Here is a 12,753-nt window from a genome sequence, read left to right on the forward strand (position 1 = left end):
CGGGAAGTTGAAATGGTGCCATGAATTCAAGGCTAAGGGGCTTGGACTTTATTTGATAGGAACCTTCCCCCCCCCCCCCATTTATCTCCTTTTGTGTTTGTTTAATTTTGGAAACCATTTTTGAGCAATTAAGTGCCACGATTAGAAAGTTAATCTTGCACTAGTGTCTAAGGAGGAATGGGGTGGGGGAGGAGAGTAGTTAGAAATCCACTGCAAATGTTCAATTAAAAACAGGAGGAAACGTTCCAAGCAACATTGCAGAGGGAAACGTGGAGAGGACTTGGAGCCGGTTTAGATGGGGAAGACAAAGAAGGAGGCCTAAAAATCATCCCAGAGCTCTGAGGTCGGGTGGCTCAGAAAGCAGCAGAGAGCACAGGGAGATGAGGTTTGGGAGGGAAGACACACAGTTTGGAAACACTGCACAGGGGGCTGGAGGTGTGAGGCTGGAGCTCCGGGAAGGATGCAGGCCTGGGAAAGTTCCTCCCGGGGAACAGCGACAGGATGAGATCAGAGGGAACCCAAAAACAATGTCCTTTGGGGACACATACTGTACAAATCAATGGCTTTCTAACAGCTTCCTTCAACTCTGGTTGGCGTTTTAGTTATCTGATCAAAAGGCCCCATGCTAGACTCCGACACCCCAGAGAAGTGCTCCAGGCACCTCCCTTCAGTCCTCTGGATGGAGCCCTCGCACTCCGTTGGGCACTTTGACTTTCTGTTGCCTCAAACTGAAGCTTCAGCTTCTCTGTGCTGCCCCTTGGGATGTGCCACTCTGATGGACCATCAAAGGTTCACTTTTCCCTCTGAGCCGTCCCAGAGACCAACCCTGGCTCAGGTCTCCGCAGTCATTGCAGCAATCCTCCATCCCTGGCCCAGGCCCACAGCCTGAGAACCAGCCCACTCCAAAGGATTCTGCGGGTCCAGGAGAGGGGCTCAGATACCCACACAGAATGGGTCATTTCTTGAAGTCTATTTTAAAATCTATTTAAAGCAATTCTAATGCATCAGCTAAATGTATTTCATACCCAATGTTTTAGAAAGGGCAATGTCTGGAAGTTAACTGTCCAAGTCACCCACACCTAGTTATGATGAGATGCAATCTCTCATGCCTATTTCTTTGTCAATTTTATTTACAGAGCAGACAACTCAGATTCATATCACCTTTCCCTATAACTATTAATTGTAAAAAGGAAAAAAAAAACAAAGAAGCTTCCTCTTTCTAAATCTGTTGACTATGTTAATGTTTTAAATTATAAATATCTAATATAATTTTCAAATCAAACTAAACCAAACCAAACCAGAGGTTAAATTTTGTTAGGTTTCATACCATGATGAAATCTGTAATAACAAATAAATAAAACTCTGGGTAAAAACACATAAATAAATACACTCACACATACATACCATTTAAAAAAATCTAAATACTAGAATGGAAAGTTTTTCAGGTAATTATTAGCATAATTTAGTTCACACAGCGTAGACTACAAAAAAATCATGGGTCTTTTATGAGGAAAGAAACTGTATCCCACAGATATTCAAAATAACCATTAAAAACAAAAGTTATGTTTTTTGTTTTGTCATTTCAAACTGATTTAAAATGACTGTTCCTCTTCAGTAAAATCCCCCCCCCCCCGCCCCAAAAGATATTCAAAGATATTTTACCTCTCCAGTGTTTAAGCCTCAACACAAGCCCCTCCCCTCTGACCTTCCTTAAATAGGCCGATAAGTGGAAAAATGAAGTCATTTGAGCTTCACACCCAAACACATAGCAGCAGGCTGAGATAACCAAAAGGCAAAATTCAGTTATCTGAGTAATCGCTGATCAGATAACCTCTACATAACATATCCTGAGTATGTGGAAATCTTTTTCCTATTTTTCTATAGGCTCCATTTCCCTGGATGGGGAGCAGCTCCCACTGGGGCAGGAGGGCTCATGGCACTTACCTTTTTGGCTCTTTGGGCTATGTCTGGTGTTCTTGTAAGCAGCTTCTCAATCAGGTACTCTCTGTTCTGCAAAACAAATATTCCCAACAGTTTAACATCAAATACAATACACTGAAATTCATAGTGATTTCAAAATAGCAGATTTACTTGGGTTTTTAAGCATGTTACCTTGGCTTTCTGGAAGAATTTGCATTTTAAAAGTTCTGCTGCTGTGGGCCTGAAAGATCAATAATAAATTAGAGTTGAAACAATGACCACTCAATAAAGACACTGCCTTGACGAAACAACTTAATCCTAGAGTCTTTCTGGAAGACCAGTTTCAGGAATAGCAAAGCCACAGACTAAATTAATCATAAGCTGGCACCAAATTAAATGGTGCCAATTTTCCAGTTCCTTCCAAACACCTCTACTGCAAAACTCCTCCTCTACATAAACTCCTGTAAGTTAAATATTTGGGGCATGATCAATCTTCCATCCTTCATCCTTACACTTCACTAAGTGAATTCAGTGTTTCTAAAAGGTGGCAGACTGACACGTCTGTGAGCTAAATCCCTGTATTTATTAAGAAGCAGTACAAGCTACGATATGACCCTATCAAAGAAACTGTGTCCACAGTGTTCTATGATTCCCCAAGAACAGCAGTTTCTGCAAGGGGACCACGCAGCATGTGTACAAGCTCTGTCTGGCCACCGAGTAACCCGGGCTCAAGTGTCCATGGACTACTGTTTTTCAGGGGAAGGTAATGGTGATTAACAGAATGCAAATTCATTTAAAAGCATTATGGGATTGGTCTGATTGTTTCCTCATGGTGTCATTTAACTTGTTTCTCTGTCCTGTATTTCCCATAAACTGCAAGTTGGGTCTGAAGGCTTGGCTAGGTTGACACAAGCATTTGGGGGAAGAACACGTCATAGATGACACACATCTCACTGCAGCATGTGGGAGACACATAATGATAGGTTATTTCAGCGGGAGGGATGCCAAGTTTAACTGCATGGTCCCCAGGCCCAAGATCTCTTCATGGTAAAGGTAAGTTTTCGCCACTGCAATTGGCAAGTATTCCGTTGGATAATACATTGCCACGATATGAATATCCTGTTCCAGAGAAACTTTCACCTGATGATTTTAGCATCTTTGCCTTAAATAATCATTTCATTGGAGGTGGCAGAACACTGATTTTCTACTTCTCTCATTCCTTCTACGTTTAATAACTGGCACTCTTCCATAAAGAATAGCTTCTTTCATCAATAGTTCCTGCAGCCATGCAGGAAGAATCACATAAACCTAGAGGATAGGACAGTCAGCAAGACAACTGGTCTGATCTCTTCAAAAAGTCGGTGTCATAGAAGAAAAGGGGAGACGTAAGGGGAGTCTTCTACATTAAAACAGACTTAAAGGAACATACAACCAAATGCAACACATGCCCCTCTCCTGAGTCCTGATTTGAACGGGATGGGGAGAGGCTGCAAGAGACATTTAGAAATAGAGATAGGTGAGTGTGCTAGGTGTAGGACAATTTTAGGAAATTACTGTTCATTTACTTAGTGTGGAAAAGCATTGTGGTTACGTAGGAACGTGTCTGTATTTGGAGGGAATGCAAGCTGAGGTATTACATCTGTTACTTATTTTCAAACTGTTCAGCAAATAAAATGTGGGTAAATAGGGACAGCAGATATGGGAAATGGGAATAATTGTTGAATCTCGGTGTTGGTGTAGAAGCAAACACTGTACAATTTTTGCACCTTTTCTGTATGTTTTAAATTTTTCATAATAAAAAACTGGGAGGGAGGAGGGAAGCATGACTGAATACCATTAGGTCTCCTCTCGGGCAGTGGCTGCCAAAGGGACCAAGACTATTGTGTTAAGGGGATCCAAGTTTAAAGGGAGTCCTCACACTTGAAGAGATTGGAAACCAGTGCTTTGAACCAGGAAGCTCCACTAAAATGTTTCCAGGGACAAAACCCAAGCGTATAAAAGAATTGAGAAACATCATTAAGTGCAACGGTATACAAACTGTGTAAGTCTGCAGGGGCCATAAACTGTATTTCTGTGCAAAGAAATTTTCTCTTTCAATTGTTATTGCTCTTTTCCTCAATTTCAAGTGGAACACTGGTTAGGGGGAACCTAACAAAGAACCCCAAATCGCCATAGCCACTGCAACCAAGGGCCCCTAATTGCTAATCGCCTGGAGTAAACAAAGGTCTAAACGACAGGTGGGCCACGCTTTACATTTTGTGTTCCGTATCCCTTGGTAAGCTGGTTCACAAATTCATGAATTTGTACCTTGGACCTTGTTTTTGGACCTTGTTTACCAGGCACTAGAACTAAAAAGGATAACTGAAGTGATTTAACTTTGGTTGTCTCTTTAATGTAGACTACTCTTAGTGATTATTGGCAAAGTTTTTGGCTTCCAGCTCCTCCAAACTCATCATTTCATTCTCTCAGTAAATATATGCTGAGCATCTGCAGTTTGTCAGGCATCGTGTTAGGTGCTAGGCACACTCTAATGACTATGACAGACATAAATACTACCCGCAGCAACTTACCATCTGTCAGATAAGAGTTAGAGTGTGCTGTCAGACTGTAAGAGGAAGGTCAGAACATTCAAACACGTGAATTGTGTTTGGGGAAAGGAGAGGGCTACTGAGAAAACATATAAGAGGAACCATTACACAAGGGACTGACCATGTTTGGTACCTTACCATACGAAACAAAATTTTAAAAAGAGGCACACAAAATAGCTTAGATTTAACTTTTTAGACTGAAAAGAAAAGAAACCTAAGAAAATCAAGATGATGAAGGAACTCAAGGCCACTCTTTTGGTAGAAACCCTCATCCCCTCTGGTCAATAGTGTTACGACACAGCCTCCCGGTGAGTCTGTCTGCCACTTCTCTCTTCCTCATTCCAACCCATCATCCACACTGCTCCCTAGCTGGCTTCTAAACGAAAACAATTTCTTATCCCTCCTAATGGATTTCAGTGGTCTGAGACCCCGACTCCTCCAGCCCCATTTCCCATCACGCCCCACGTGAACTCTATCCTCCAGCTACGGTGATGGTCTCAGCCATCTCTTGTTCTTTCATGACAAAGCACACACTGCTTTTCTTGCTTTAGAATGTTTTGTGACCAACTGGCACACTTTTGCTCGTCAGTCAAGAACCCATTTAAACGCCATCCGTCTTCAGAGGTGTTTCTCCCAGGTCCTACAAGTAGCAGAATTCATTGCTCCCACCTTGGTGCTCACACACCAATCCACCACACTTTGCAATCATCTGTTGCTGTATCTCCCTGCCTCCACCCCCACGAGGTTATAAGCCTTTCCAAGAAAGGGACCACACGGTATTCATTTTTTATATCTCCAAAGCCTAACACAGAGCACAAAACTGCTATAGCTCAGTTTCATGCTATAATCAAATATGGGGTAAAAGTGATGCCACTAGACACTGGAGCCCCAAACCACAGCTTCTGGAGCCAGAGTTAGTCAGCACTCTAAGCATCTACTCAATATGGTAGAGAGCAGGAGAATGATGTAATGAAAATAAGACTCAGGCTAACAAAAAAGAAAAGGCGAGGGATGCGTCTGTGCACAGGAGGCACTGAGGAGGGGGGCCACAGACACCCCCCTCTCTCCTCCGCACCCCACCTCCTCCCTCCTCATCCCAGGGTCAAGTGTAGGACCCATGTAGAGAGAAGGCTGGGAAATGCCAGGCATACCTGGAGACACAGGGCTGGGAATACTTTCCCTTCCCCAGCAAGGTCATTTCAATGGTAACCAAAACTGTAAAGGGGAAAAGCATGCTGCAGAGAAAACTCTTTCCTCTGGACTCCACCCTCAGCCTTCATCAACAGATACAGAAACACAATGACATGAGAAAGGAGAAGTGGTTTAAGAAGCCACACTCCTTTTTTTAACAGGCTTAATATTTATGTTAAATAATAGGTAATTTCTACTCTATACAGAGAACTAAATAGCAGGTGCTTTTTGGAGTTGAATCCTACATGTGCCAAACTGTCTCCATAAAAAGTATGGAAAAGTGGAAGTGGAAAGAATGAGGAAAATGAGGAAGGGAAGAAAGTGATTAGAAGGTATGAGAAAAGCCAAGATGTGTGCTGCCCGTCTGATTTTAGGGTTTTTGCGTGTTCTGTTTGTTTTAGTCTTATGCTATAGAAATTACTAGTGTAGGGTTAATGTGGAACCATCAGTGCTGCCTGCCTCTTAGCCGAGTACTACAGAAGAAAGAATTCTGCAAGCACCATTCTGTCTTACATGTCCACTAACAATTATCAAGAAATACAATATAATGTAAACACAAACACCATTTTACAAGAAATGCTAAAATGCTATACCAGCAACCAAAATGATGGCCCAGGCTTTGAATAATGATTCAATTTTAAATCCTTAAAAACAATGTGGAAGTCTGCAAGTACCAACATTCTCAGAAGAAAATCCCTTAAAGGATTCCAATACATATGGATGAATCAAAGTCCACTGAGACTTAAAATAATTTTCAAAGGATTCAGGATGAATATGATACGGTTTAAATAGAAATTAAAATGCAAATTTTTAGAACTAACAATACATTGACCTCTGGCAGAGCTGCATTTCTCACCCCACCCCTTCCCTCAGAAGAAATATTCAAGTTTTATATGTTTCCAGTGGATTTATCTATGTTTTCCAGTGGATTAAATCTATGGATTTAACATCCACCCTTTTGTTGCTCAAAAGAAATGATAGTTACTTTTATAGTTGCCATCCATATGAAGTATATAACCTTCAAGATTAAGGCTCATTTTTTTTAAGAATAGCAAAATGTTCTGCTATGCAAATATAAGCAAATCTTTACCTATGCAAATGCAGGGCACAGACTTGGATGAGGCAAACAGCTCTGACACCCAGCTCTCAGGCAATAGGAAAGTTCCACGAGCTCTCAAGGTTGACAGAAAGCACAGCTCCTTCTCAGCTAGCCTGAGGGCTCCAGCATAGGAATGATTCTGTCCTGGTCACTGTTCCCCTGTGATAAATGTTTTCATTCATTGCTAAAAAGGTACTCAGCAAGACCAGGATTTCAGTACTAGTCAACTGCTTTTAGATTACAAGCAGAGGATCTATATGCTGGCAACAGAAATAAATACAATGATCGAAACTCTTGCCTTCACTCCTCAACCCACTCCAATCTGGTCTGGTTCCGAAACTCTTTTCAATGAGTCCATATCATCCCCAAATTGCAAGCTCCCAATTGTTTGCAGGTGTTCAAGAAATACCACTGAGTACGTAATACAGACCAGTCACTGTGGACAAAAAGAGAGATAGAAAGATGAGAGGCACAGATTCTCCTTCTAAAAAACTCAGAAACTCATGAGGAAATTGAATATGTAAGTCAATAAATGTACACAGTGTGATAAGTGCTACAAGAGACATATCATCAACATATTGCAGGAAACTCGAGGTTGCAACAACTCTACTTGGTCAGGAAGAAAAGGCAAATAATGAATGGCAATCCCAATTTCCTGAATACTTAGGAATGCTCCGGCACTGTGTTCTCTGTTTTAAGGGCATCATCTCCATCCTCATAGCAACCCTATGACGTGGTGTTATTAGGCCCATTTTACAGACAAGGAAACTAAGTCATGCAGATGATGTAGGGCTAGTAATCACACCCAGATGTATCTAACTTTGAGAACCTGGGGCCTTTGAACTAAGTATTGAAAGACAGGTGGAAGGGGGACAAGAGAAGAGGAAAAAAATCTTTGGACAATATAAACAAAGGCAGAGAAGATAAAAAATACTCGCAGGTTTCTTTCAGATTTGCACAGCAATTAAATGTTTACTTATTAATTCAGTCATGAATACATATTTTTAATTGCATCCTGTATAATAAATAATTCAACAATTATAATATTGCTTTTTTCCATTCTCACATTTCCTGAATCTTTTTTCCCCAAACTTCCCGCATCGTGTCTTTTCATTACAAGAAAAAAATCACCTGGAAAGTCTGTGCACCAGTGACACTCTCTGTTTGTTATAGAGGACAATTGCACAATAGTGAGAAGAGATTACATTATACAGAAAATATCTAACAGAAGTTCTTAACCTATTAATACTTTGTAAATCAATAATGTTACCAAGAGAATACTCTGAGGGAAAGATGTTGTAAGAATTCGAATAAATTCTGTATGGCTCTCTTCTAAAACTTTTGTTGTTATTATTGTTGTTGTTGTTGTTTGGTGGGGTGGTGGGAACCTGATATTTGACCTCATATAATAAATAAAACCTGGAAAGACTTTCAAGATTATTGAGAAGTAAGGATGGCTTCTTAAATATAATGTATGACGGTCTAATCTAATTTATTTTGACCAAATTATAAGTCTCCTAAAGAAATATATTTATCAGTTAGTACACTAACAGTTCTACCCTACAGAATCTTTTTGAAAGAGCTGGAATTGTGCGGCATTACACATCACCACCACTAGGTGGAATCTCAACTATTTTGAGAATCACAAAGACCATCAGTCACAACCCAGTCCTTCTAATGGGGAAAACGAGTTCTCCTCTCACTGGGCTTTAGAGGATCAAATTCTGTCTCCTTGGTGATGCTAAAAACTTACATTTGGAGATGACACCAAATACAAGGGGAAGGCAAGCAAGTGTTGCACCCCTTTTACAATAAATAACTTCAAGATGCGTAACAGCAAAGAGTCTTTAGAACTGGCTCCATGAGAAAGGTAACTGATATAGAAAAGATTCAAGGCAAATTCAGTAAAATGTAAAGGAATGAACAGAGTTGCTACAAAGAACAGGTAAAATAATGGAAACTGTGTTTATTCTAGAGAAGGGTAGCCTGCTCAAACAGTAGATCACTGTGTGAAGGCAAAAGGCTTAAGTTTCATAAAGAACTTAAGAATAAAGGAATCCTTCGAAAAGCAGGGTCCTTACCTGAAAAAGAAAGTTCCAAAAGAGAAGCCAGTTTTTATGTTTTAGAACATAAGTATCAAGTTGGAGTCCTGGGTGGATGAGGGTAGCCAGTAACTTCTCAGCAGCCTCTCCAGGTGTGTAATCCAAGTTCACTGTACGTTAGGACAATACAGCACACAGCCAAGCACTACAAAGGGACTCTACCCAGCCAAGGTTTATGCTCAGTTCATGTCATTAACATTCTCCTTCAAGTGACAAAGGACACTGGGCTCTACTATCACTACCCAGGATATTTCAAACTCACAGAAATGAAGAAGAAGAAGCAAAACTCAGAAAACAGACATACCACAGTGCAGGGCAATAACCCAAGAATAAAGAGGAAATACTAAAGTTAATTTAAAACCATTTGCTTCTATTTATACGATTAATCTTTTGCATGTAAAAATGTTAATCTTCTTTACTGATAATCTTTTAAACAGCACAAACAACTTGTTCTGCAACTCAAAGGAAGCTCATGCAAAATTCAATAGCTCTGCCTGGTTTAGACTGGAGCTGGCAGGATATTCAAATCCTGAGAGGTCAGCGCAACCTACACAGTGCAGAATATTAGCTAGGCTTCTGAATTCACCACTGCCAATTGCTTTTGATTTCTGTTTTACTTCATTTCCTTTGATGACAGAGCCCATACCTAACAAGCACAACCAATCTTATTAACACGGAAAACTTTCCTCTGCCTCTCCCTCGTCCTCACTCACTTCTCTCCCTTTTGGACCCAAGCTTCCACTAACAGGCTGGAAATCTGGGGACCAGAGCTGGATTTCCCTTGAACTAGATAGAACTAAACTTCAGGACTCCTCACACAGCCCTTCCCCATCCACAAACCAAGCTTTGTCATGACACCACCCAGTCACGGTCACTCACTCATCCACTCAGTTTGACATACCTTTTGGAGGGATCTTTCTGAAGACACAGTGAAAGTAATTTTCTAAAGGACTTGCCGTACTTTTTCATCATCTCCTTATCCTCTATTCCTGTTTCTAAAGTGGGTGGATCATTTTGCAAAGTCAACATCAACACCTGCAGCAGGAACAAACAGGAAGACAGGATCTCAGGACAGCAGTTGCTACAACTGAGTTTTTCATTTTTCAGCAAAGCCTCAAAGACCCTCCTTGACTGGGTACAAACGTTGCTTCCCCATGATTTTCATTTTCTAGAAAGTGTGCATTCAAAGTATTCAGTTCCCTTTGCAAATCTGTTCACGTGCCCTTTAACCTTTTTGTTATTCCATTGACAGAATTTACAAAATCTGCTCTATGTGTTAAGAGTGCTCTCCCAAAGGGGCCAGGACAAGGGCTTCCTGGGAACTAGCTCTCACAAGGCCTGCAGGAGCACTTAGCTCCAGCACCGGCTTAGTGCAGGCTGTGCTCTGGCTGGGAAAGGGGGCAGTGGAGGGTAGAGAAAGAGAGGGCCAGAGCAGCAGGGAACGTTCACGTATACAGGTTATTCCTAAGTAAGGGACCGCCTGTACTCAAGGCTTCTGTAATACATTACCAGCCCTAAAAATAAATCCACAACATCCCAAGAGGTAACACATGGTCTCCCTTTTTTTTTTTTAAATGAAAAAACATACAGAAAATTGCTTAAAGGCTTGGCAAAACTGAGACAGTAAGACACTGAAAGATAGCTAGGACACAAGTGAGTTACTAAAAACCATAACCAGAACAAAAGGCCATGCTGCTTTTGGAAAGGGACAAAACAAAATCAAAACACAGCTTTCACATCGAAAAGGTAAAAAATTCCACTCTTTTACACTAACGTCAAAATTATTTGTTCTTTTTTTAAAAAGTGTAGAATTTGTAGCAAACTATTGACCTATAAAATGAAAAAAAACCTTATTAATGCATAAATCAGCCTTAATTTATGCAAATGATATACATGCCAAGACACTGTTCAAACACTTTCAGATGCGTGAATAGATGAAGGATTAAAGTGACAGTTTATTGTTTGTGGAGGATAATAGCAAACCGAAGAAAAGTGGGAGATCTGTGAGATTTTAAGAAAAGTCCTGCAGGACTTTAGGCTAGAATTAGCAATGTGACTGGATTCAAGTGGAAAACACGAAAAAGTAGGGAAAGAAAACAAACAAGAAATAAGAAAAAATAATAGAGAAAAATCAGATGAAAGAAAAGTCCTCAGAGCTGTTTCAGTGTTTTTTCCCCAAAAGGTCACTTCAATTGTTTACACCTCAATTTAAAATTTTCTGCTGACAAAATCAGGTGTGTACACACAACTCCCAAATCTTAACTATTTTAAAAATATGTATATAAATATATAGAGAAAAGCCATGTAATGAACTACACTAAAACTTTAATAGGGATTGTCTGTGGTTGATGAGATTATGGATGATTGTTTTCATCTTTATTCTTATTTGGACTTCCAAATTTTCTACAATAGGAACGTATTAACTTTTTAATCAGTAAAATTATTTAACTTTTTTTATCCTCAGGTCTTTTTTTTTTTTTAATCCTCCTAAAGCTTTTCCAATAAAATCCTAGGAAAAAGTTGAAACAAACATGGACCATATTCTCTGTAAAATACCTTCATAATTTCCATTCAACTATTTCAGCCACAAAACAAAATCCAGTTGGGTAAATTAGCCCTGATACCACCACCTCAAAACTAACAGAAATAATGATGTAGGCTAGTTAAATAATTAAAAAAATAGGGACTTCCCTGGTGGTCCAGTGGTTAAGAATCCGTCTTGCAATGCAGGGGATGCCGGTTCCATCCATGGTCAGGGAACTAAGATCCCACATCCTGAGGGGCAACTAAGCCCGTGTGCCTCAACTAGAGAGCCCGTGTGCTGCAACTAGAGAGAAGCCTGCGCACACACCACAACGAAGTGAAGAGCCCATGGGCCACAATGAAAGATCCCGCGGGCTGCAACTAAGATCCCAAGCAGCCAAATAAATAAATAAATATTTTAAAAAATAATAACAATAAAGAGTAACTTCCAAAAAAAATAACAAAAATCTAAAAATAGTATCCAAATGTATGTTAGTTCCTAAAAACACTGGGCTCCCTTATTTCAGATGAGTCACCAACATGACACTATGAGAACAGGAGTGAAATGTTACAGACCATGGGGGAAAAAAGGCCTGAAAATTTGGGAAATCCATCTGTAAAGATGATATCACTATAATCTATTTTTAGATTTTTCTTGGGGAGCTGGGGGTATTCTGTGCTAGAGAGAGTAATGACCAGCATTTGTCTTATCTATCAACGTCCATCGACCAATCTGATCACATTCTTCTGTGCTAAGAACGTAAAGCAAGCTTCAAAGCTGGGAACTGTGCTACTTTTGTCCCATTCTGTCCACTGAGAGCATCAGATAACATTTAACTTGGCTGCATCCCTCCATTAATTCCCCTCGGGTCTAAGAGAAACATGACTATGTTTAAGAGAATTAGAGAATGGATTCCGTTAAATCATATTTCAAACTCGACATAATATTTCCAATAGCAATTACTTTCATAGGAGGATATTTGTGATAAGGCGCTGCTCCTGTGGCTAGTTCAATGGCAGTTATTCCAAAACTCCACATGTCAGCCTTGAAGTCATAGCCTCTCACCTAAGAAAGGAAGCAGGAAAAAAAACACAATTATACAGCCGGTATGTTATACATGACGAGGTCCATATTATGTCAGAAGTCCACGGCTGTGTGTGCACAACCTTGACATTACTTTGCTAAGGTCCAGCAATCGGGAATTAAATCTTGCACGATGCATTCTAGTAAAATGATTGATTTGAACAAAATGTTAGTGTACTAATGATATGTATTGTACAACTATACTATGTCAACCAAAACATCCCTTTTATTTTATTTATTTATTTA

General features: G+C 40.1%; 1 protein-coding gene across 2 annotated transcripts in view; it reads right to left on the reverse strand.

The window, feature by feature from the left end:
- Nucleotides 1–12,753, reverse strand: part of STK39 (serine/threonine kinase 39) — a 309,082-nt gene that overhangs the window by 186,508 nt on the left and 109,821 nt on the right. For both annotated transcript variants that reach the window (XM_061201249.1, XM_061201248.1), the window contains exons 7-10: nucleotides 12,388–12,489; nucleotides 9,802–9,935; nucleotides 2,113–2,161; nucleotides 1,945–2,010 (exon numbers count right to left, since the gene is read on the reverse strand). In XM_061201249.1, the coding sequence (XP_061057232.1) occupies nucleotides 1,945–2,010; nucleotides 2,113–2,161; nucleotides 9,802–9,935; nucleotides 12,388–12,489 (351 nt within the window). The remainder of the gene's footprint in view (nucleotides 1–1,944; nucleotides 2,011–2,112; nucleotides 2,162–9,801; nucleotides 9,936–12,387; nucleotides 12,490–12,753) is intronic.

The sequence above is a fragment of the Eubalaena glacialis genome, chromosome 1, assembly GCF_028564815.1.
Source record: "Eubalaena glacialis isolate mEubGla1 chromosome 1, mEubGla1.1.hap2.+ XY, whole genome shotgun sequence".
Lineage (NCBI taxonomy): Eukaryota > Metazoa > Chordata > Mammalia > Artiodactyla > Balaenidae > Eubalaena > Eubalaena glacialis.